At 45.2% G+C, this 27,186-nt stretch overlaps 1 protein-coding gene across 2 annotated transcripts in view; it reads left to right on the plus strand.

Moving 5' to 3' along the window:
* SAMD12 (sterile alpha motif domain containing 12) overlaps positions 1 to 27,186 on the plus strand; it is an 890,943-nt gene that overhangs the window by 548,894 nt on the left and 314,863 nt on the right. Inside the window, exon 5 of one of the 2 annotated variants that reach the window (XM_063924475.1) lies at positions 8,935 to 9,517. The exons of the other annotated variant lie outside the window; for it this stretch is intronic. Coding sequence (XP_063780545.1) covers positions 8,935 to 8,981 — 47 coding nt within the window. The 3' untranslated portion in view covers positions 8,982 to 9,517. Of the gene's footprint in view, positions 1 to 8,934; positions 9,518 to 27,186 lie in introns of those variants that run through there. 2 annotated transcript variants of the gene reach the window in all.

A 27,186-nucleotide genomic window follows, 5' to 3' on the forward strand; every position in this document is an offset into this window, starting at 1 on the left:
ATCCTTGCAATATTCATACCTTGTGCCAAGCTTCTTAATTTACTGAATAACAAACTGTGCACTGAAATAGACTGGAGACTACAACTTTGCAAGCCTTGTGGGGAAGGGGCATCACAAGATTGATCCCAGAAAAAGCCCATTATATGTGTGTGTATGTATGCATGTATGTATGTATGTATGTATGTATGTATGTGTATATATATATATATATATATATATTTATATATATATAGTTGTCCTCATAAGTTTACATACTCTAGCAGAATTTGTGATTTTTCTGGCCATTTGTCAGAGAATATGAATGATAACTCACAAACTTCTCTTTCACTCATGGTTAGTGGTTGGGTGAAGCCATTTATTGTCAAACAACTGTGTTTACTCTTTTTAAATCATAATGACAACAGAAACTACCCAAATTACCCTGATCAAAAGTTTACATACCCTGGAGATTTTGGCCTGATAACATGCACACAAGTTGACACAAACGGGTTTGAATGGCTACTAAAGGTAACCATCCTCACCTGTGATCTGTTTGCTTGTAATCAGTGTGTGTGTATAAAAGGTCAGTGAGTTTCTGGACTCCTGAAAGACCCTTGCATCTTTCATCCAGTGCTGCACTGACGTGTCTGGATTCTGAGTCATGGGGAAAGTAAAAGAATTGTCAAAGGATCAGCGGGAAAAGGTAATTGAACTGTATAAAACAGGAAAGGGATATAAAAAGATATCCAAGCAATTGAGAATGCCAATCAGCAGTGTTCAAACTCTAATTAAGAAGTGGAAAATGAGGGATTCTGTGGAAACCAAATCACGGTCAGGTAGACCAACAAAAATTTCAGCCACAACTGCCAGGAAAATTGTTCGGGATGCAAAGAAAAATTCACAAATAACTTCAGCTGAAATACAGGACTCTCTGAAAAAAAGTGGTGTGGTTGTTTCAAGATGCACAATAAGGAGGCATTTGAAGAAAAATGGGCTCCATGGTCGAGTCGCCAGAAGAAAGCCATTACTATGCAAATACCACAAAGCATCCCGCTTACAATACTCCAAACAGCACAGAGACAAGCCTCAAAACTTCTGGAACAAAGTCATTTGAAGTGATGATATCAAAATTTAACTTTTTGGCCACAACCATAAGCGTTACATTTAGAGAGGTGTCAACAAGGCCTATGATAAAAGGTACACCATTCCTACTGTGAAACAAGGAGGTGGATCGCTGATGTTTTGGGGATGTATGAGCTACAAAGACACTGGAAATTTGGTCAAAACTGATGGCAAGATGAATGCAGCATGTTATCAGAAAATACTGGAGGAAAATTTGCACTCATCAGCCCGGAAGCTGCGCATGGGACGTACTTGGACTTTCCAACATGACAATGATCTAAAACACAAGGCCAAGTCGACCTGTCATTGGCTACAGCAGAATAAAGTGAAGGTTCTGGAGTGGCCATCTCAGTCTCCTGACCTCAATATCATTGAGCCAGTCTGGGGAGATCTCAAACGTGCAGTTCATGTAAGACAGCCCAAGAATTTACAGGAACTGGAGGCTTTTTGCCAAGAAGAATGGGCAGCTTTACCATCTGAGAAAATAAAGAGCCTCATCCACAACTACCACAAAAGACTTCAAGCTGTCATTGATGTTAAAGGGGGCAATACACGGTATTAAGAACTGGGGTATGTAAACTTTTGATCAGGGTCATTTGGGTAGTTTCTGTTGTCATTATGATTTAAAAAGAGTAAACACAGTTGTTTGACAATAAATGGCTTCACCCAACCACTAACCATGAGTGAAAGAAAAGTTTGTGAGTTATCATTCATATTCTCTGACAAATGGGAAGAAAATCACATTATTGCACTTGACTTTATTATTTAGTTGCAACACCCTTTATTAAATAACACATTTCAATATACTTACATTCCCAGGATTCAAACCTATAACCTGTTGAATTCTAATCAGACACTTTACTGAATGACCTGTTTGATCCTGCATAAAACTATGAGATCTATATGAAGCTGCTGGTACTTTGTAAAAAAATTAATCAGCATTGCAATTGAGCAGATCTATGTAGTGTGCAGCCACACATCCAATCCCTTGCAGCCAAACACTACATAGATCTGCTCAGCTGCAATGCTGATATTTTTTTAACAAAGTACAAGGTAAGCTTCAAATTGTTAGAATTCTCTAGCTTAGAACTATCTAGCTTTCTATACAAGGGCAAATAGCTCAATGAATAGATTGTCTGACTGAAATGCCAAAGGCAATGGGTTCAAATCCCAGGTATGTCAGCACCTTGAAATATAATAAGGGACAGTGTGACTGAATAACAAACATCTCCAGTTAAGTTCATGAATGTTGAATGGGTATTAGTGACAGAAGGGGTGGGGGTAGGAGACAGGCGGTCAGGAGACACTGGTCTTCAAAAAGGGGGGAAGCTGCAAGTGAAAGTAATTAAAACAGATAATTGACAAGTTCCGACAACAGCGCCCCCTACCCTGCAGCTCTATGTACGGTGCCGCCTCTAGTTACGGCCCTGGCAGCTGAATGGCCACCCATGTGCAGTAGTCTGAAGCGGGAGGAAAGTGATGTTGCCATGCTTGCACCATCACTTAAGTTTTTTGGCTTATCGGAGCCTGTGTCCCGGTAGGATAATGTAATGTATTTGCAAAGATAAATAATTTCTTATTGTCACGATATGCGGGGATATGAAATTATAATTACTGGGGCTAAAATGCATCCAATAATAAATATGCATTTGTTTTCCGGTAAAACTAGAGAATTGTTGAAGGACCTGAATATTTTAGCAAATCACTGTATTAGTATAGGAAACACACGTTAGGTGAGTAAGGGCAAGCGGTGATGTTATACTGCATTGATGTAATCACGAGGTCCCACCATGATGCACAATAAGTACTGTAGGAATACTTCAAAAAGTTTCTGTTCCCTTTCTGCATACTGTACCTTCCAACTGTCCTGTCTTTGACAAGACAGTAATTGTTTGCGGACCTCAGATGAGGCAGAGTTTAATCTCAAAAGGGGGCAATTGGGGCGTGGTTTGGCGGATCATGGCAGCATTTTGGAAAATCGGGGAGTCCAGGCTTATTTTGTCCCCATATCGCTTGTCTAACTGTTGCGAGGTATGTTTTCTAGGACCCTTTATTGTTACCAAGATCCAACTTGCACTAGGGGTTTCGGTGCTGAAGGCATAGCCATATTAAGGAGTGGGGATGCAGGGCATACTGTACCCGGGCCCCCATTTATCAAGGCCCCCCGGTCCAAAGCACACTGATATCTCTAGCTTTCCCTCTTAATGTGAGAGCCAGAATGAGAGCAGGACAGTATGCAGTGCAGGCAGAGACACAGGAATATCATGTTTCATGAGCTACCGGCAGAGCTTTCTGACCAGAGGAGAGATAGGAGGGTGGAGAGAGATGTACGTGACACAGGGATCCCAGCTTCTCCTCTTCCCCACCTGTCTGAGTCCTGTTTAAACGTTTATGCAACTAAACCATTTGGGTCTAGAGATAGAGACACACAGAGAGTCCTCCTGAGTCCTGTCCCAGTGTGTAAGTAGTACAGAGGCTGCTGCTATTCTTACATGTGACAAGATACATTTTATTTTTCTATGTGTATTTTAAGGTTGTTTAAGTTGTCTTTGTTCCACTACAAGAAAATTTTATAAAATTGTTGTCTTTCAATTAGGTGGATCTACTGTATAAACAGCATCCATGTGTTGTTAAACTATTACTTTAAATCTAATAGACACTTGGTTTAATTTTAATATAAACAATCCATACCTCCCACCATGACCCATTCCAGGAGGGACAAAATGCTCTCTACCTGGGCTTCCTTCTTAATTTATGATTGCAATCACCTGTGTTGAAACACCTTTCTTATCAATTAAATAGTTCAACACAGGTGACACAAATCATATATTAAGTGGGAAGTCCAGGTAGAGAGCATGGTGTCCCTCCTGGAATGGGACATGTTTGGTGGTATGCACAATCTAATATACTTCCCCCACCTTCCACCAGGGCCCCCCTTTCTTAAGTACCCCGGGCACCCCCATGGCTTAATCCGGCCCTGGCTGAAGGACAAAGTGAATCCAAGAACAGGTATTATATAGGGAACAGGGGGGTTCTTCAGGGATGGTGGGGACATTTTGCTATATATAAGTGGCATGTTAGATAAAGGAGGGGGGCACTGTCTACTTCCTTCTATGTATAATTTTCCGGTAATGGAGCTCTCTATGATAGGCACATGCACAGACCCCAGCATAATACTGCGCTGCACATTCCAGACGTGGGAAGATTGAAGAGTTACACACAGAGGGGCTGTGGGATGCTGCGGTTAGCATCTGGTGCCGTAATCACGTCTGTGACTTTGTACCAATGCTAGTAAAAGCCCTTCCCCCGCTCATAACACACTCACCAGATGGAATATCTTCATGCATCTGTTTAGCCAACTCCCAATCACCACTCAAGAACGCCCAATACATCCCAGAGTCAGTGTGGCTCAATCATCCAGCACTTCTGCACGCAAACACCATGGGATGCATGTGTATGAGTCCCATGCTCATGTTAGGGACGTAGACCCGTGTGCAATCACAAAAAGTCTGCATTATTCTGCACTGCGCATGCCGGGGCATCTGTGTTATTTTGCACTGCTCATGCGGACGCATATTTTATTTTGCACTGCTCATGCGGGCGCATCTGTGTTATTTTTCACTGAGCGTACGGGCGTATCTATGTTATTTTGCACTGCGCATTCGGGCGTATATATGTTGTTTGTGCTGAACATATGATTCGCCTTTGATGATCTACAATATGAAGTATGAGCTATTCAGAGTCGCACACAACTGATTTGTAAGTCCTCTTGTGGCTAAAGGGGTCTAATTGGGCTTCAGTGGATGGTACACCCTGTAGGGTAAGTGTGCTGTGGACTTTCTAAAGGTGAGTGTGTGTCAGGTATAGGGCTGGTGCAGTGATAGTGATAGCTACTTTCACAAGCAGATGTTTAGGTGCAAGCAGATGTTTGGTGCAGCGCGGACTCATAGATGCGACGCCTCTGAATAAATGTGTAGATCCGCATCTGACACATATAATGTGGCCACACATACCTACCTATACAGAGTTACAGCCATTTGCAATGTAGAGGCGTTTGCAGAGCCATTTCAGGCATAAGCCAAAAACTCAGGTTTTTGCCGTGAACACGCATTGACCCGCCGGGTCAACCCAGCCTAGGCTCTGGTCTGCCATCAACAGTCACATCGCTTCCTCATATCTGGCACCTGGGGCACATGCCCCCGTAGCCCCCCCTAGTTGCGGCCCTGCGACCCGGGTCCAGCTTATGACTGAAAGGGTTTTCCTGGGCTGACAGTCCTGAGACCTTGCAACCAACCAGTGCCCCTGCTCTTGTCTGAAAGGTATGATCCGAGTCATGGCTAAAAGGAGCTGATTGGCTGGTGGGACAGTAGTTCTTGGAGATAACATTATTTTCAAATGCCCACTGTAACCTGGAAGACCCGGGTCCGGTGTGAAACGTGACAACCCAGGAATAAACTGTGTCATCACCCTGGCTTCAGCCTGTGCCCAGTGTCACCGTTCCGAGCTGGGTTGTAGCCGGGGTTATATGTCTGAAAGGGGTATTACTTACACCGCCTCGGCCACCCACCTGTACTGCTAATTATAATGATATGCCTGTCGCTCAGTCTGCTGCCAGTGTGTTTTACATAGGAACCTACTTAATATGCACTAATAAATGAATTCTTATAAGCCCTCAAAATGATACTGTTACACTTGAATTAAAGACAGTACTGAAAGCTAATTAAATAGAATCCTAATAGAAAAAGGGAGACGTTGCATTCAGTGGAGTCAGTTATCATAAGCCGCTTACAGGTAGAAATTAAACGTTTGGGATGACTACAAACGCGCCGTGTAGTGTAATAGGCGAATATTCGTCACGTAAGACCACGTGCTGCGCTCCTGAATTATCCATTGTTTGTACATGTACGCAATATATCATGCATCACTGGAAATATGAGTTTCCGGATAGTGATGATCTGTAGCACAATCTACTTGTACGCAGGATAAAGCAGATGTACTTTAAGTATGTAGAAATACTCCCTGCACAATGGGGTCTTATTCTCCCCCCACGTGACGGTGGATTCGCAGTTTGGTGAAAGCTGACATGTATGTGTCAGATGAGGAGCCTGAATATTCATTTGCTGAGCAATGCGCTGTGAAAGGTTCCTGTAGCAATACAATGCAGGAACAGATGTTGGCAGATTTAGGTGTTAGTGTTAGTGAGAAGTGTCTCGTTGTTGGATAGGATCCAATGCAGTTGTGATCTGTATTTGAGATTGGAGTAGCATATTACACTGTAAATCTGGGCAGTTAAATTCATTATGCTAAATGTACGATGTGACGAGAATGTTGATGACCCTACAGAGAGCGGTCTGTGTGTTCTTAGACTTAGAACCGTTGTTAGGAATGGGTTAACCCTTTTCTGAAGATACGCATTTCTTTTCGCCCCTAGAAATGGGATACTTTATAGGATTTTACGAGTCAACTTTTTATTGCAGCCAAGGGTCTGGTCTTAAAGTGTACTTGGACAACAATGTGGTTAGTCTTAGGCGCAGGTAACCCCCGGGAGGAGGTATATTCCTTTTTATGATAGCAAATGTTTGTCTTTGTGATGAGAATAAAAATATTTTCCAACTGTGTGATGGACAATTAAAAGGTAATTTATTATTCCAAAAGAACGTAAATGAGTTAATGAATGGCGTTTAATTTTCTCAAGCACAGGACGCGTTTCACCAGTCACATTTCACCTCATCGGATTGTACTTTGAATGATGGGTTCGGGCATGTGAGATAGGATACAAGTGACGGGAGACACAGGCATCTGTATCTGCTGGTATTATACCTCTAAGGGCCTTAAGTACAGTGACCGACTACGATACATAAGAAGATTGTCGGTCTAGAACGCACCCGTCACTCCAATTTATTCCAAAGGTTCTCAGTGGTGTTACAATCTGGACTCTGAGCTGGCCAGTCTATACGGGTTACCCAATTTTCTGTGTACCTGTCCAGCGATTCCATGGAAACATTACAGGTGGCATTATCATCCTGATAAAAACATTTGTCCTTTTGAAGGACTGCCACCTCTATACTTCTCAGAGTTAATGTGCCCATACATTACAACTAGTGGGACCATGCCAAACCAGCTGAAACAACCCCACAGTGTAACGCCACCACCTTCATGATTTACTGTAAGTACTGTACCCTCTGGCATCAGACGTTCTCCTAACAGTCGCCAATCACATCCATCTGAAAAGTGTAAATTGTGATTTGTCACTCCATAACACTCGCCGCCTTTGTTCCACTGTCCAGGTTTTTGCGCTTTTTACACCATTGTAAGCGCTGGGTTGCATTCTTCTTTGTGATTAGAGGTTTATGAGCAGCTGTTCAACCATAATATCCAAGTGCATGGACCTCCTTATGAAGTATTCTTGTCGAAACCAACACATTGCGCAGCTCCCTGGATAGCACTCTCCGGCCTGCTTTTGTTCCATTAAGTTGGCCAGTGTGTAACCAACTAAGACTTGGTTGAGGAGAGAGCTTTGCTTGTCTTCCTGGAAACTGAGGCTTGTGGTGGCAGCAGCAGGAGCAGGGGCCCTTATTAAAGTAATGTTGGTGGACTAACCCCATTCCTTCCTCACTTTGTTGGTTCTTGAATTGGGATTGATGGAGGGTCATAGTATGGCCACATCACATTGCAGGGTCCTAGCCCATAGGCATACAAGGGAAATCCCTGATGGGACTCACTAACTGAGGACCCCACCCCATTCTCTAGGCTTCAGTAACTTGGTGGAGCAGGACCATGGATGAACTTGGGTGCTTGGTTTGTTTCTATGGAAACTAAACCAAGATTAGCCCTTCTGCCAAAAGGTGGGTGGTCCTGACACACTCCTGTCCCCTCCTTTATAAAGAGAACCTGTTATTTGCTTGTTCTCTCTAGTGGTTGGCCTAGTCCCTCTGTGGTGGCTGTCCACACCCCTTGGACCTCTACCACTGCATTCCCTTCTGGGCCCTTCTCTGCCCCAGTCTGACACTGTCACAATAACGGTTAGGCCATGTCTAGATGTGTCCCCTCTACACCCAAATACCCACTCATTGCCACATACACCAGTGGCCGGTGTGTACAGCACCAACGTACTGTTACATCGCTGTGAAGAACAGGGATGAATGGAACATACAGTATCTCACAAATTTTTAGTCAGTGTGATGAAGGTGTCTGTAGGTGGATTAGCAAGACAGAGCCCTCAAATCAAGGCTCTCCCAAGTCGTGGTGGGTGGGATGTACGACCACCACTGTAACTATGTCTGGTGCTTTCCGTTTCATCACCGTTTCTAATGTGATTATTGCCCCAAATTATTCATGGTAAGCATCATGGTTCTCTCTTTGATAGGCTACTAATTTGCAAACTACAATATAAACCTTTCTTCTTTTAATGTCGCAGCATTGCTATCTTTTAAAATGCTTTCAGAATTGCATGCCGTCCGTTACTCTGCGGTCTGCGCTATTCCATTTATTATGTTCTTTTTTTTTTTTTTTTGTCAGGCTCTGTTACATTTTACCTTTCCAGTTAAATGGACATTGCGTCTGCATTTAAAAATGATGACCGTTGACTGGATAAATAAGGCTTCCATTGTTATTGATGTCTAATGCTTTGAAAATGTAAGAGCATTGTACCGACAATACAAAAGCACTTGAACATGTATGCGGCTTTTATAGTCATTATATTTTTTTCTAGACCTTTGTTGATTGCATTATACTGTATTTCAAGACTTGCCATGTGCTAAATTGTATAGTGTTTCAGCTTTTTATTTTATGTGCATTGTACTGGTTTCCCCAGAACTTCTTTCTTTATTCTAGAGACAAAGAAGACAGACACAATCAGGCACAGCGTTGCCGGAGAATAGCGTAACCCGTGGAATGCGGAGCCGTCAGATGGAGAGAGAGGCTCTAGGATTAAAACATTTGTAATACATAAAATAGTAACGTTGAGTGATAACATTTAAAGGCTCACTAAGCCGCAAGTCACGTTGTGTTGCAAAGCATTGTGGGACTCACCGTGAATTAAACTATTGCTTTTTTCTCTCTTTTTTTTATCACACCTCTTCCTCTTCCACCCCACTTACATGACCCCAAGAGCTTACACTCACTTTACATCAATGGAATTAATCCCAGGATTGTAATGGAGTCAGTGTTTGCTTTCTATCCCTCTTTGTGCTTGCAGTATGTAATTCTTGTTGATTTATGGCCTCTGATTTCCACCCACGAGTTTTCATTGTATTTTTTTTGCCAAACTCCTATTTTCTTTTGGCGCTCCTAACCTGCGATAAATTGATTTTCTTTTTATTTCATTTTTTTTCCTTTTATCAAACAGTATGAGGTTATTTGTAGAGTCAAACTAATAAAGAACATTTCTTCAGCTCACCTAATGTGCGACATAAAATGTTATTTGTTTCTTTATTTTTGCGTTTTATGACTGAGGTTAATTATTTGCTATTTAAGTAGGCTTTTGTGCCATACTGTAGAGCTGAATGTTTTAGGACGACTGGTTGATAGCTTAGCTGTTGGAGTTAAAGACAGAAGTGTCACCACACAGATAATCAGCAGAACATGGGAAGACAACACCGAAATTGGAATATATATATATATATATATATATATATATATATATATATATATAATGTATATTGATGCCAATAAATACATAATATTTTGTGGGCTGCACAAAAACAAAACGTAATGTCTCATAATGCTAAGATTCGTGAAAACATAATCTGTAGTAACACTTAGGACCACCAGGTGGGAAATGTGATTGGCTGATAAGGTTGCAATGGCTCCCGCTGAATGTCCTGTATTTCCTTCTTATAGTGGTTTCAAATCCTATTATATTTATAAAGTCATCATGAGAAATTCTGCACGAACCTTTCTGGCAGCAAACATGGAAAAGCGGCTTCTGATAGGTTTGGAAAGTGTGCCGATATTTCCAGTTCACTGGGTCGTCCAATGAGAACAGCGAGAATCTATGGCTGCGGGACAGGAGGGTTAAGGTTAGGCACTAGGGAGAAGGTTAGGGTTTTGCTAGGGGGGTGTTAGTCAGGCACTGGCGGGAGGGTTTGGGGTATGGATAGGGGGTCTGTATTTACCAGAACCGAGCCGGAATCTGGAAGACGTTCTAGGGAGATATATACTATGTATATATGTATAAAATATAAATCTACTGGTATCTTTGTTGAATAAGCGTTCCCATGCTTTACTTGTGGAAGCTATCCCCGGCACTGACACCTTGATGTATAGCGTGAAGCCCTATCTCTATAACTGACCTGTAAGCACAGTAACAACCAGATCTGCATTCCTGGAATTCCGGTTTATGTTATCTCTCCGTGACTGTGAGATGAATAGGTGTAATTCTGTAAGCAGGCTTTAGTTCCATAATGTGGGCCTATGTTTTCAGAAGCCTGTCATAGTAGGATTCCACCCTTGTCTGCATATAGTATTCCTCCCACTGACTATATAGATTCACTGAAAGTTCATGGAAATCCTCTTCTTCTCCGTAACCGTGGGTACAGATGTCACGCTGGAGGCAGCCATTTTAATAGTGCAACTTGTAATTTCTGCTTTAGGGATTGAGGCGTGTAAAGGGGTCACCAGGGGTTTCCCCCGGACACAGGGCATATCTTTATGTAAGAAGTCCTCTGCTTGTCAACCGGTATCGCCGTCTATAGCTTTCACCAGCTGAGGATGGTGACGGCGAAGGATCTGTAGAGGAAACCGCATTTTGTTATTTAAGCAAATATCAGTTCTTCCCATAAATTAATAATAATAATAAAAACTTTTTGACATGATGATTTTTTTTTTTTTTTTTTACAGCATATTTAAACTATTACTTCATTTTTCCTGAAAGTGGAACTGGAAGCTCCAGTGAGAAGGCGCAGAAGCCTCCAAAGACCAACGGGCGAAGCGGTGACAGTCCTCTTACCGCTGCCGGCGTTGCTGAGCTGACCCAGGGAACTTTTATTGGTAAAATGCGGCTACGGCTGTAATTAGACCTGATAGAAAATCTTTACTATATTGATAAATAGACCCATCCGCCTCTTCTATCTAATGAATAGTTAGGCTGCTCGATGGTGGATATTGTGGAAGTTTACACTGTATTATGTCACTGGTCCCTACTGAGCAGGTTCAGTTCAATTAACAGCTCAGCCGCAGTGCGCCATTCCAGAACGGAACTTTGCGGCCAACAGAATCGCCGCTTATTCCTCGATCCCCTTACAAGTCCCCAGGGAAAGTAGCAACGTGGGGACTACTTCAGATCTCATGATGGAAAGTACCGATGTTCAGTACTTGGACTCGTACTGCAACATTGGACGCACTACGGCTGGGGGGCGCAGACGGCAGGTGTGTCCCAAAACAGAGGTGTGTCACCTCCATTTTAAGGGTGTGCCGAGGCAAGGATTTCTATCAGAAGAAGATGGATATCACAAACGCAGCACTGGTTCACAAATACTTGTAAGAGGCATCTACTAGTATCAGATGCCCCTAGCCAGGGCCCGTGAAGCTGTGTCCGAGGTCACAGACGCAACCAAAGACACTAGCGCGCTTGCAGCAGCATTCGACTGTGGAACAACCCCTATGAGCGCAATTGTGGAGACATTTATATGCTGGCAGACTAGTGTATAGAGCCAGAGTTCCTGCTGGGAGCGGCTGACTGATGTCCCATTCAGTACACAGGTCAATTTTGCTTCCATCCATCCAGCAGGCAAACACAATGATAGCCATTAATTCACCTGTTTTTGGATTTGTCCTCTTTGTTCGGCGACTGACGCAGAAGGAAGCCGCCTGTAAGAAAAGCATTTTTCTCTAGTCATGTTTCTTCCTGTCACTTCTCGGTTCAATTGATAAAAATGACCGAAAGAGCTGGCGGCTGGCTTTCCGTTAGAGACATAACGCATTATCTGAAACACTCTTTTTTTTTTTTTTTTTTTTCCTCCTTCGGTCGTTTTGTCACGCTATTTTTCATTTGTCCCTCTACACGTCGACTACAGTTTACATTTACATTGAACAAATTACATTTTTCACTCTTGCATCAAATTTGATCTTTTGTGACAGATTTATCCAATATTTTTTCTTTTGAATTATTACCCTTACAAAAAAAAACACACTTTTGTTTTTTTTCTCCCCTATACTTTTTGATTAAATGTAACGTTTATCAGCATAATGGCTGAGTGACGCCTGCTGGGAGCTTCCATTTTGTCAGAAGGCTGACCTCACCAAAGGCAATGTTGTAAAGTATTGTATTAATGAGAGGATAATGCATTTATCCATCCAGTAACGTTACACTTAAAGATGTCTAAATATTTTACCTTTACGACCTTTAGTCGAGCAATCTTCGTTTCCACTTCGATACATAAAGAACATTATGTTTACTAAAAGAAAATAAAGTGTAAAAATCTTTATATTTTTGAAAAGGAAATCATTTTATAAACGGTTTGACACTGTTATCGCCATTACAGAAAAGGTATTGTCGTGGGACAAGTTCCGCTGCAATATTTGTTTAATCATCGTTCCCATACACATTTGACAGCGATAACACGATTTATGCCCTTTGATGCTTAGTGTAAAATCAAAAGTCGCATTTTTTGCAACAGTGTGGCTTTTTACCCCTTGATAACCGCCATTTATTTATTATTTATTTATGAACAGTTTCTTATATAATGCAGCATATTCCGTTGCGCTTTACATTTGGAACAACTGTAATAGAACAAAACTCGAAAATAACAGACAGACATAGAGGTAGGAAGTCCCCGCTTGTGAGTTTATAATCTATAGGGCTAGATTGTAGCCCTATAGATACCAACCAATCAGCTCCTAACTTCCAAGTTACAGGATGTGTTATAAAAATGACAGGAGCTGGTCGGCTGGTACTTTATCTCTCTCCAAGCATTGATAAATATCCTCCTTAGTCCTGAAACAAATAGATTCCATTTATTTTAAAATCCAAGTTAGTACGGTAACAGAACTTTAACTTGTAAGTGAAGCTGTACTGAGAGGTTGAAATCACCACAGCTCCATCGCATACCTCCCAAGTTGGGAGTCCCAACAGTCGGTGAAGGATGTCACAGTGAAGTTAGAGCACAGAGGGGCTTTCCAAAGCCCATCTGCTCACTGCATATTTTGCCATTTGACTGTGGTTTCCATGATGGCCCAAAATCAGAAGGGATGATTCTGCGGGGTTTTTTCTAGTGAGCACTAAGGCTCTTCCTGTAGTGTGAACGGGTCCTGGGCTGCATCGACCTGGCTTACTTGTTCACACTGCACCGCGACCGGGGTTAAAGCCGTCTTCAGCCATGGTCGCTACCCGAGATGAAATGCCGGGTCGCTGGACCTGGGTTATTTTAACAGGGTGCTTTCACACTACACAATATCTTGGGTCACCTGAGCATTCATGTGTAATAACCCAGGATAGTTCTGGAGGTCTGAGAGGAATATTACTCAGCACCTGGGCAGAACCATGCTGCACTGCAGGTGGGACAGATGTAACATGTGCAGAGAGAGTTAAATTTGGGTGTGGTGTGTTCAAACAGAAATCTAAATTGCAGTGTAAAAATAAAGCAGCCAGTATTTACCCTGCACAGAAACAATCTAAATCTATCTGCACATGGTACTGTATACTGTATCTGTTCCACCTGCAGTGCAACGTGGTTTTGCCCAATTGCTAACTTTTTTGGTTTGCTAACAACTCTGAATAACCCCCATTGTCTCAAATGGTCAGATACCAATTAGTGTGGTCAGATAATGACAGTGCTGGATTAACAGCAGGGCAGCTGGGGCAGTTGCCTAAGGGCCCCCACACACAGGGGCCTCACACACATTACTACATCCCCAGCATAGGGGCCCTATGGCATATGTGAACTGTGCTCTCTGTGTGGCATAATGTGAATGGAAGTCATATTATTGGAAGTGTATACACATGGGAGGTCATTCCGAGTTGTTTGCTCGCAAGCGGATTTTAGCAGATTTGCTCATGCTAAGCCGCCGCCTACTGGGAGTGAATCTTAGCATCTTAAAATTGCGACCGATGTATTCGCAATATTGCGATTACACACCTCGTAGCAGTTTCTGAGTAGCTCCAGACTTACTCGGCATCTGCGATCAGTTCAGTGCTTGTCGTTCCTGGTTTGACGTCACAAACACACCCAGCGTTCGCCCAGACACTCCTCCGTTCCTCCGGCCACTCCTGCGTTTTTTCCGGAAACGGTAGCGTTTTTTCCCACACGCCCATAAAACGGCCTGTTTCCGCCCAGTAACACCCATTTCCTGTCAATCACATTACGATCGCCAGACCGATGAAAAAGCCGTGAGTAAAATTCCTAACTGCATAGCAAATTTACTTGGCGCAGTCGCAGTGCGGACATTGCGCATGCGCATTAAGCGGAAAATCGCTGCGATGCGAAGATTTTTACCGAGCGAACAACTCGGAATGACCTCCATTATACGTTGTAATAACGAAACGGAATTTGCTGCACTATATAAGAAACTGTTAATAAATACATAAAATAATAACTTTGCCAGGTTGGGGGACATGCAGTTTTGTTATCAGAGCTAACAATAATACATAGCAAATCTAAGTGTACTTAGAAAATAAAAGGATGGGGATTATGTATATTGTGATCAAACATTTAAGCTTGCAGCCCGTCGTCAAGGGACTCCAATTTCATCAAGTCTCTATGACATAACATTGCAGGTAAATGCACTCATCTCTCACATACAGAGTGGAACATCCAGACAAGGGTCCGGACACATCAAGCATCACATTTTGAATGCGATCCATCCTTCCAATGATCGTAGGCATATTGGTATTTATTACCGTCATATGTATGAAGATTTAAGCAAATGACAGCTCTCGTGATAAGAGCTGTTATTTGTGGTGTGGGGACTTTTGGGTTTGTGGCCCGGGAGTCCTTCTGCATGTGACAGGGGGTGCTGGGATCCCACTGGATCCTTTTCAAAGTTAAATGCGAAAAGACGCCCACAGGCTTCTATTGGGTAATGCCATCTCACGTCCCTGGTTTTTTTAATGTGTAAATGATCCGGAATGTTTACGACCCAACTGCTGCGTCATTTTTGCCTTAGTGGAGAATTCACAGACGGAATCATACTTTGCAGATTTCTGAGACCTGTTGTTGGACGGTGAGGACACCAGCAGTGAAATTAAATGCATATTTTATCCGCAGAATCCAGGTGCAGAGCATTGATTATACCTTCTTTATTAAATCATTCATGTTCTGCTCATCTGCACAGACACTCCTAATGAGCCCCAGTACAGAATGCTTGTGAACTCTTGACTGCTTAATCACCTAGTATTTCCTGTGATACTGTAACCTGTCTGGATACGTTTAGTGAGGGAGGATCTGTGTGTGCGGACATCATTCCAGTACTTCTGCATATCCACGAAGAAGATGAATAATGGGAAATGGCTGAATAAAGAGTCAATAATAATAAGGTAGAAACACAGCACATCAGGAATAAGGCAGAAACACAGCACATCTCTTCTGCTTCATCGTTTTATTACTATTTATTAATTTATCATTTATTAACAGCTGTTTATATAGCACACACATGGGGCCGGTTCTCTTAGCATGAAGCCAAATGGAGAGTTTTTGCATCCAGTGAATGCGCAGAAGTGAATTTACGCATTTTTGCATTTGTCCGTCATATTCTGAGTCAGGCGGAACAGTCTTTTGATGAAAAAGGGCATTTTGGGTTGTGAACTGGGCGGTGACAATATGATGACGCGTAACCAGCCTGACTCATGGAAGTAGCGTGTATGTGTAACTATATCTCCATGCGTATTGGGAAGGGAAGCCTGTTTCTGACTGAACTCTCCCCACTATCTTTGGGCTGGTGCACCTGATGCTAATGATGACAGTTGTGGCTGCAAGTGCATAATATAAGTGAGCAGCACTGGTTTCTGCATGTAACCACATGAACCCCTGCATTAGTTGAGCGGATACTCATATTAGCAGAAATCAGGCTTCTGCGGCATAACAGTGTGCCCATACCGGCCCCGCCCTCTGAGCGCATGAGTGTGCCCATACCGGCCCCGCCCCCTGAGCGCATGAGTGTGCCCATACCGGCCCCGCCCCCTGAGCGCATGAGTGTGCCCATACCGGCCCCGCCCCCTGAGCGCATGATGTCATGATGTTGTGCACTGCCTGGAGCATCCACCGAGCAGCTGTACATAATGCAGGGTGCGTGTCTGGAGCGTTCCAAGCACCCTGCTAGCCAGAAGCAAGGGTCTTGGGACAGTGACAGTACCGTCACCAGGACCCTGCGCTCTGTATGACAGCACTCGCACCCCCTAGTTACAGCCCTGCCCCCGTGTAGCTGGCAATCTATATTCCCTACCACATGGGCACCCGAGGGATCATTTTTTTGTTTTGTCTGTATCTAATTAACCTACCAGTATGTTATTGTAGAGTGGCAAGAAACCAGAGAACCTAGAGCAGGGGTGGCCAACCAGTCCGAGGCAAAAAGCCAGAAAAGATCTGGAGTCAAGTGAAAGAGCCATTATCATGCGCGCACCGCACGAATGGGGGCGTGGCCTATTTGTCACAAAGTCACACCCCATTTTTGTGTGCACACCTTTCGGTATGACGTTTGTAGGACTATGACCTTGTGTCACAACCCTGTTTTTAGTCACGTTGTACAGTGCCACATACATATAATGCCCCAGTACAGTGCCACATAAATATAATGCCCCAGTCATTGGTGCAAGTAGAAAAAGTCTCTTAGTGGTACATTGTGGGTGCGCTAAAAAAATGGGTGTGGCCAATGAAAATGGAGGCGTGATACACATATGAGGGGTCAGATACACATGCCCCCAGTAGTGCAGTGACAGATACACATATGCCCCCACAGTGCCAGATACACATATGTCCCACAGTGCCAGATACACATATGCCCACAGTGCCAGATACACATATGCCCCACAGTGCCAGCCCACAGTGCCAGGTACACATATGCCCCACAGTGCCAGGTACACATATGCCCCACAGTGCCAGATACACATATGCCCCACAGTGCCAGGTACACATTTGCCCCACAGTGCCAGGTACACATTTGCCCCACAGTGCCAGGTACACATATGCCCCCACAGTGCCAGACATGCCCCACACTGCTAGATACACATATGACCACACAGTGCCAGATACATATATGCCTACACAGTGCCATATATAGATATGCCCCACAGTGCCAGGTACACATATGACCCCACAGTGCCAGGTGCACATTTGCCCCATAGTGCCAGGTACACACATGCCCCCACAGTGCCAGATATGCCCCACAGTGCCAGATACACATATGACCACACAGTGCCAGATACATATATGCCTACACAGTGCCATATATAGATATGCTCCACAGTGCCAGGTACACATATGACCCCACAGTGCCAGGTACACATATGACCCCACAGTGCCAGATACATATATGCCTACACAGTGCCATATATAGATATGACCCCACAGTGCCAGGTACACATATGACCCCACAGTGCCAGGTACACATATGACCCCACAGTGCCAGGTACACATATGACCCCACAGTGCCAGGTTCACATATGACCCCACAGTGCCAGATTCACATATGACCCCACAGTGCCAGGTACACATATGACCCCACAGTGCCAGGTTCACATATGACCCCACAGTGCCAGATTCACATATGACCCCACAGTGCCAGATTCACATATGACCCCACCGTGCCAGATGCACATATGCCCCCAGAGTGCCAGATGCACATATGCCCCCACAGTGCCAGATTCATATATGCCCCACAGTGCCAGATTCACATATGCCCCCACAGTGCCAGATATGGCCCTACAGTGCCATATACACATGCCCACACAGTGCCAGATACACATATGTCCACACAGTGCCAGGTACACATATGCCCACACAGTGCCAGGTACACATATGCCCACACAGTGCCAGATTCACACATGCCTCCACAGTGCAAGATACATATTCGCCTACACAGTGCCATATATAAATATGCCCCACAGTGCCAGGTACACATATGCCCACACAGTGCCAGATTCACATATGCCCCCACAGTGCCAGATATGCCCCCCCAGTGCTGCTCACCACGCTGCTGATGGGCTGATCCTTTGTTGTTTGAGGGGAAAAGAATGCAGCGCACGCCTCTCCTGCGCCTCAGTCTCCGGCGGCAGTGAGTGTGTATCAGGCGCCGGTTCATGAGCCAATCAGAGCCCGCAGTCCGGCTGCCAATCAGGAGCTGCAGCTGCCAGTCCGTGAGCTCTGATTGGCTCACGGGCCGGCACCCATAGAAACACTGCTTCACTAGCAGTGTGCTGGGCGGGTGGCGAGTGCCAGGGCCAACCAAAGCAAGGAGCCGAGCCGTATGCGGACAGAGAAAGAGCCGCATGCGGCTAGAGAGCCACGGGTTGGCCACCGCTGACCTAGAGGAAGCCCACACAAACATGGGGGGACATATAAACTCCACACATATAGTGCTATGGATGGAATCAGACCCATGATCTTGGTGCTATGAGGCAGCAATGCTAACCACTGTGTCACCATGCTGGCCAAACAGCTAGCATCATTGGGGTAAATTTACTAAGATTCGTATTTTCCCGTTTCAGGTCAAAGTTCAATCACGAATGACATCGAAAGTGTAAAACTGCAACTTTTTGAATTTATTACGACTAATTTACTAAGCTGTCGTATTCGGATTTTTCTTTTGTTCCGATGTCGATGTCATTCGTGTTTTTTTTTTTTTTTACGGCAGTGATTAGCAAAACACTGCCGACTTTTTAAAAATGAATCTCGGCCGGATCTGTGTGATCCGTGCTGGGGTTCATTTTTTTTTTTTTTTTAATTAAACCCTGTAAAATCACAAAAAAAAAATGCGTGGGGTCCCCCCTCCTAAGCATAACCAGCCTCGGGCTCTTTGAGCCGATCCTGGTTGCAAAAATATGGGGGGAAAAATGACAGGGGTTCCCCCATATTTAAGCAACCAGCATCGGGCTCTGCGCCTGGTCCTGGTTCCAAAAATACGGGGGACAAAAAGAGTAGGGGTCCCCCGTATTTTTAAAACCAGCACCGGGCTCCACTAGCTGGACAGATAATGCCACAGCCGGGGGTCACTTTTATATAGTGCCCTGCGGCCGTGGCATCAAAAATCCAACTAGTCACCCCTGGCCGGGGTACCCTGGGGGAGTGGGGACCCCTTCAATCAAGGGGTTCCCCCCCTCCCAGCCACCCAAGGGCCAGGGGTGAAGCCCGAGGCTGTCCCCCCCATCCAATTGGCTGCGGATGGGGGGCTGATAGCCTTTTGTCAAAATGAAAAGATATTGTTTTTAGTAGCAGTACTACAAGTCCCAGCAAGCCTCCCCTGCATGCTGGTACTTGGAGAACCACAAGTACCAGCATGCGGCGGAAAAACGGGCCCGCTGGTACCTGTAGTACTACTACTAAAAAAATACCCAAATAAACACAAGACACACACACCTTGAAAGTAAAGATTTATTACATACATCCACACAAACATATACACATACTTACCTTATGTTCCCACGCAGGTCGGTCCTCTTCTCCAGTAGAATCCAAGGGGTACCTGTTGAAAAAATTCTACTCACCAGATCCAGGGTCCCAGGCTCCTCGTAGCATCCTTTTGTAATCCACGTACTTGAATAAAATAACAAAACGGAGACCCGAGCCACAAACTGAAAGGGGCCCCATGTTTTCACATGGGACTCCTTTCCCCGAATGCCAGAAACCCACTCTGACTTCTGTCTAAGTGGGTTTCTTCAGCCAATCAGGGAGCGCCACGTTGTAGCACTCTCCTGATCGGCTGTGTGCTCCTGTACTGAGTGACAGGCGGCACACGGCAGTGTTACAATGTAGCGCCTATGCGCTCCATTGTAACCAATGGTGGGAACTTTCTGCTCAGCGGTGACGTCACTTTAGGTCAACCGCAGGGCAGAAAGTTCCCACCATTTTTTTACAATGGAGCGCATAGGCGCTACATTGTAACACTGCCGTGTGCCGCCTGTCACTCAGTACAGGAGCACACAGCCGATCAGGAGAGTGCTACAACGTGGCGCTCCCTGATTGGCTGAAGAAACCCACTTAGACAGAAGTCAGAGTGGGTTTCTGGCATTCGGGGAAAGGAGTCCCATGTGAAAACATGGGGCCCCTTTCAGTTCGTGGCTCGGGTCTCCGTTTTGTTATTTTATTCAAGTACGTGGATTACAAAAGGATGCTACGAGGAGCCTGGGACCCTGGATCTGGTGAGTAGAATTTTTTCAACAGGTACCCCTTGGATTCTACTGGAGAAGAGGACCGACCTGCGTGTGAACATAAGGTAAGTATGTATGTATGTTTGTGTGGATGTATGTAATAAATCTTTACTTTTAAGGTGTGTGTGTCTTGTGTTTTTTTGGGTATTTTTTTAGTAATAGTACTACAGGTACCAGCAGGCCCATTTTTCCGCCGCATGCTGGTACTTGTGGTTCTCCAAGTACCAGCATGCGGGGGAGGCTTGCTGGGACTTGTAGTACTGCTACTAAAAACAATATCTTTTCATTTTAAACAAAGGCTATCAGCCCCCCATCCGCAGCCCATTGGATGGGGGGGACAGCTTCGGGCTTCACCCCTGGCCCTTGGGTGGCTGGGGGGGGACCCCTTGATTGAAGGGGTCCCCACTCCCCCAGGGTACCCCGGCCAGGGGTGACTAGTTGGATTTTTGATGCCACGGCCGCAGGGCACTATATAAAAGTGACCCCCGGCTGTGGCATTATCTGTCCAGCTAGTGGAGCCCGGTGCTGGTTTTAAAAATACGGGGGACCCCTACTCTTTTTGTCCCCCGTATTTTTGGAACCAGGACCAGGCGCAGAGCCCGATGCTGGTTGCTTAAATATGGGGGAACCCCTGTCAATTTTTTCCCCATATTTCTGCAACCAGGATCGGCTCAAAGAGCCCGAGGCTGGTTATGCTTAGGAGGGGGGACCCCACGCAATTTTTTTTTTAAAAAATAACCACTTTCCCACCCCTTCCCACTGATATACATGCACGGATCTCATGGATCCGTGCATGCCTATCCAATCACGGATATAAAAAGCAGGTCTGGGTTTTTTTTGCACTTTTTTACGAGTTGTAATTTTTCACGGCAGTGTTTTTTTTTTTTTTTGCTTTGCACTTCTTAGTAAATGACCGAGATTCATACTTAAACAGCCGCGTTTTGACCGATGGTGTATTCATTCGTATTTTTTTGGATGACCTTCCAAAAAAATACGAATGCCCTCATCACTGCCGTGATTTAAGTTTAGTAAATGACCGAGATGACACTTTGAAGAAAAAACGGCATCTCGGTCAAAATCGGGACCTTATTAAATTTACCCCATTGTGTCCATAATATAAGACAGCCTACAAAATGCACCAGTATTATTCTATATACAGTAATATGAACAGTGGCACATATTACTCCAGGAATGCCGGTAATCTACCACCAGTGTGCAGTATTATACAAGCATTACCCACAAGATGCCCACATGCTGCATTGTCCACTCAGCTTGCTGGCGACGCCACAGGTGCGAGTGCAGCCCTGTGGCCCCGGGCCCTCACCTGTCTTTATCTGTAGCTCTGCTAATGTCCATGTACCGAGGTTCTACTCAGCAATATACAGGGACACAACCGAAGATCACATAATGTCATCAAAAGCCACCGTCACTCCTATTTACATTGTACTGCACCATACCTCCCAACTGTCCCGATTCCAGCGGGACAGTCCCGCTATTCAGACACTGTCCCACCCGCGGGTTGCAGTGTCCCGCGGGCAGGGGGGGTGACGACAAGTTGGGAGAGCCAGTGATCACCGCTGCTCTGCTCTGCAAAACAGCCGGTGGTCACTGGCATCTAAACAGTGTGGGGAGTGAGGTGGGGGCTGCTCAGGGAGCGCTGGGCATGCCCCCAAAATGACGAAAAAGGGGGTCATGCGATGAGGCCCTGCCCCTTCTGTTGAGTCCACATCCCTTCTTTTGAAACCCCGCCCCCTTCCCGGCCACAGTCGCGTCTCTGTTGCGGCAGATCCCGCTTCAAAGGTTAAAAAAGTTGGGAGGCATGTTGTACTGTGAGTTACTGCGTATTTGTTGGTAAATAATCGTCCAGATCAACAGACATCCATGGCTGTACCCTGCAGAGCTCACAGAGGGACCCATACGTTATCAGGGGTGATTATTCACGACCCCATCACTGACACCAGGGTTGGACTGGCCCACAGGGGTACAGGGGAAACCACCGGTGGGCCCCACTGCCAGGGGCCCCACCCCCTCCTCTAGGGATCAGGTTCCAGACTGTGCACTTGAATTGTAAATGATACATTATTATCTACAGTGCATTGCAGTTATTAATCTTGTATATTATCATGCATGCACTAGCAGTATCTACAATATAGATTTATCATGGGGCCCATACCATGGTTAGCCAAGCCTCTGTGGCAGCTGGCCACAGCCCTAAGCATGGGCCTCTACCACTGCATTCCCCCGGTGGGCCCTCCATGCCCCAGTCTGACACTGACTGACACCACTAGTTACTAGCGGTGAAAGGGGGTAATTCAGACCTGATCGCAGCAGCAAATTTGTTAGCAGTTGGGCAAAACAGATGTAACATGTGCAGAGAGAGTTAGATTTGGGTGGGTTATATTGTTTCTGTGCAGGGTAAATACTGGCTGCTTTATTTTTACACTGCAATTTAGATTTCAGTTTGAACACACCCCACCCAAATCTAACTCTCTCTGCACATGTTACATCTGCCCCACCTGCACTGCACATGGGCCCTCATTCTGAGTTGTTCGCTCGCAAGCTGCTTTTAGCAGCATTGCACACGCTAAGCCGCCGCCTACTGGGAGTGAATCTTAGCTTATCAAAATTGCGAACGAAAGATTCGCAATATTGCGAAAAGACTTCTCTGTGCAGTTTCTGAGTAGCTCGAGACTTACTCTTCCAGTGCGATCAGTTCAGTGCTTGTCGTTCCTGGTTTGACGTCACAAACACACCCAGCGTTCGCCCAGACACTCCTCCGTTTCTCCAGCCACTCCTGCGTTTTTCCCAGAAACGGTAGCGTTTTTTCACACACTCCCATAAAACGGCCAGTTTCCGCCCAGAAACACCCACTTCCTGTCAGTCACACTCCGATCTCCAGAACGAAGAATAAACCTCGTAATGCCGTGAGTAAAATACCAATCTTCATAGAAAATTTACTTGGCGCAGTCGCAGTGCGAACATTGCGCATGCGCAATTAGCGGAAAATCGCTGCGATGCGAAGAAAATAACCGAGCGAACAACTCGGAATGACCACCATGGTTTTGTCCAATTGCTAACAAATTTGTTGCCACAATCTGGTCTGAATTAGGCCCAAAGTTACACTGCCAGGTAGTGTGCGTGAACAGAGGTGGCCACTGGTGGCGGAGGGATCGCTATCCGGACTCTAGGTCGCCAGCACTTAGGTCGACACCACACATAGGTCGACACAGCCAATATGTCGTCCTGAACAAGGTCGACATGGAAAAAGGTCGACGTGAGTTTAAAAAATGTTTTTTTTCAGTTTTTCATACTTTCCGATCCACGTGAACTATGATTGGAGACGGTAACCCTTGCCCGAAGCATGGCGAGCGAAGCACTAATTGGGGTTCTCGGTCACTTTACGAAGAAAACTACACAAAACCCCCCATAAAAAACACACAAAAATCTCATATCGACCTAATGGCCGTGTCGACCTATTTCTGGTGTCGACCTATTCACTGTCAACCTAATGTCTGTAGACCTAGACATTGTCGACCCTCAGTCCCATACCCGGGGGATCCACTCGGATTCCTCTTCACACTTTGGAACGGGTGTGGATCATTAGATAGACAATAAATAGTTCCACCACGGTAGATAGACGGGCTGTGTACATCGGCATAATATAGACAGACCGTCACATAAAATAGACAGTGATACAGGTGAATGTAACAATAGATCCATATGTGCTACATGGAAAATAGAAGATAGACAGGTATCTGCTGTATAGACAGGCAGTGCTGAGATAGACCGGTAATAGTTACACGATGTAAAGTCCAACAGACATAATAGATCAAAAATGAAATAGGTAGACAGTTAATAGATCTAAAATAAAAAGAATATACAGTTAATAGACATCTACATGATCGACACATTATCGATAGACAATGCTAAAAGTTATACATCATAGACGCTGCCCCGCTAATAGCGCAACCTCCGGCGCTACTTTATACCGTGGAACTACAGGTCCCAGCCAGCCCTTTCATCCTGCAAGCTCTGCTGGCAAAGCAAGCCCCAACAGCCATCCTGCAGTCCTTGTCCTAAAGTGCCGGGCACCCCCAGTCCCTGCAGCGCTCCCCTTCTCCTCCTTCACCCCCACTCAGGTTTTTTTTGAGAGAACCGTTTCCACGTACAAAAATTCCGGGTTGATGTGCAAAAGCCCAGGATTTTCATGTCAGTGGACAAGGGGTATGATATGGAGGCAGAGACCTGGGCCTAATGCCCTGGTTCACAAATATGGGGCCTAACTGTACCCATGGGCCTAGTGCCCGACAACTCTAGTGGTCTGGGATTTACAAATAAGTGGTAGTGGCCCAAGGCCTCCTGCCAGTATCGGAGGAAGAGGCTGCAGTGGGATGCTTTGTAGAGATCTTTTGCATTCCACCATAGAAGCCTCTCCGGTCCGCAGTTCCAGCGCCGTCTACCGCCGGGTCAGCATCTTCCCCTGTTGGCCTCACCATATTCTGGTGTCTCCCTGCACCACCGGAACTCTTCTCTGTCTCCACCGCTCTTCACTCGTCGGACTGAGCTTCTCCACTATGGGGCTTCTAATATAAAGTGCAGTGAGCGGACGGACCTGAGACGTGGCGACTGGCGAGCCCAGATTGGCTTGCCGCAGCCTTCTCTAGTTGGTTATTCGACCGCGAGCCATGATTGGTTTACTTCTGGCACCAAATTCAAATTGCCCCATTAAACAAGCCTGAACCCTTACAGATTCAGGCTCATCAAGGTCAGCACCGCACAGACGCTTCCCAGCCATTCCGGGGAGGAAATTGGCACACCCCACCGGAAAACTACATTTTCCCTGAGTGCAATGAAACTCCTTGCGGTGGCTGCCTGTCGGGGTTTCTAGTGGTCGTTGGTACACTCAGTTCGGTATACTGACCAGCGGGATCCTGACTGCTGGTCACATGATTACATCCAGTCACTAATATTAATCACCAAACAGTGCAACTTCTCTCTGTTTTAGGGATGGCCACCGGTGTGTCCATCGATGTGGTTACCATCGATGGTATAAACCTATATGATAGGGATCCATCGATGGTTTCACCCATCGATGGTTATCCCTGCTTTACTTTAAAAGGGACTGTGGGCCAATCAGGGACTGGGGGCGGGGTTTAGCAGGTGTCAGGGGGCAGAGCTATGCTCTGTCTCCACACACGTTGTATGGGGGGGGGGGGGGGAACTATTTAGTTGGCCTTTACCATCGATGGCAGGAAACCATTTGGTTCTCCACCATCGATGGCTAAAGTATTTGACATCGGCCATAAACCATCGATGATTTTGAATCCTACTCTGTTTGGCCACAACATGAGAAAAGCGCCCTGGTTATCGGGATGCGTTTAAATTTATCATCACGGCAGTTTCCTGTACTATGCGGTGCTTTTTAAAGCATCTTTGCAGGTTTTGGCTGCTGTAGTTAAAGGGCCAGTATCATTAAATATGAAACATGCCTATTATAATTTACAAATGCAATCACAAACATTTTTTTATTACTGCAGCAGCATATTTGAGAACACGACGTCTTTACACATGATTTTTCATGTGTGTTTCCATTACAATTAAAAAAAACATTCATTTCCGACCTTCCAGCGACTTAAAAGGAGCAAAGTTAAACAACGTGGAGCCTGTAGCAGACTGGAAGATGCTGCAGAGTCTAATTCTAGTTACAGATGGGTGAACTCGCCCCTCGGATAAAGAATCAATTGCTCTGTGTTCACTCTACTGTAGCGCAGGCGAGTAGCCAACAGCAGACTTTATTATCATCAAGTCCGGACACTGAGGACAAATTCCTCTGATCCCTGGGAGTAAGAGAATTACATCAGTCTTCAACAGAAGGGGAGTGTGAACTATCCATGTGTTAGCGGGATACACAGAGGGATACGTCTTTATCTGACACGCAGTCATGTTATTGGGGCCAACTTGTTCCAGTAAGAAAGGTCACTGTGCAACTATCACAGATGTATAAGTAACAGCCTCAATACTAGCTGATCTATGCCAGAATGGCTTGCAGAGACTTAAACAGTTTCAGGACCGCTGAAATGTGTCTCCCGCTCCTCCGGTGTTCTACAGACCTGGTCAAATTTGTTGGTACACTTCCACAAAAAAAAAAGAAGAAGAACCCGTGTTTTTCTCTGAAATAACTTAAAAGTAACAATAGGATTTGGCATCCAGAATTGTTTATTCCATTTATAATAGAAGGCAGACTCTGCATTTGTGGATTCAACAGAATGTTTTAAATAATAAAACAAATTAAATTACGTGGGACTTTTTACGTAATGATTTGTTGCACAATCTTTAGAGGCAATCACTGCAGTCAGGCGATTTCTGTAGCTCACAATGAGACTTCTTCACCTGTCACCAGGTAGTTTGGACAACTCTTCCTGAGCAAACTGCCCCACAATAACTTTGGTGTTCTTTTACAGCTTAATTTTTCATCTATGTATAACCATATGTATACATGCTCCCATTGGGCAAAATAATCAGGCGCCATGGCCTGGTCTACCACTGCTATGCAGATGATACACAACTGTACTTGTCCTTTGCTCCGGGCACTGATAACCCAATAGCAACCCTAAATGGCTGTCTAGCTGAGCTACAGGAGTGGATGAGCGCCAGTTGGCTGCGACTGAACCCGGATAAAACAGAGGTCCTTATGACAGGACCGCAACATCAAAGGACAAGACTGCAGCATAGCCAACCAACTGGACTTACACTCGGGGATTCAGAATTACAGACCAGTGATCGTGTGC

This window comes from Pseudophryne corroboree, chromosome 5, assembly GCF_028390025.1.
Source record: "Pseudophryne corroboree isolate aPseCor3 chromosome 5, aPseCor3.hap2, whole genome shotgun sequence".
In the NCBI taxonomy this organism is placed as follows: Eukaryota; Metazoa; Chordata; class Amphibia; order Anura; family Myobatrachidae; genus Pseudophryne; species Pseudophryne corroboree.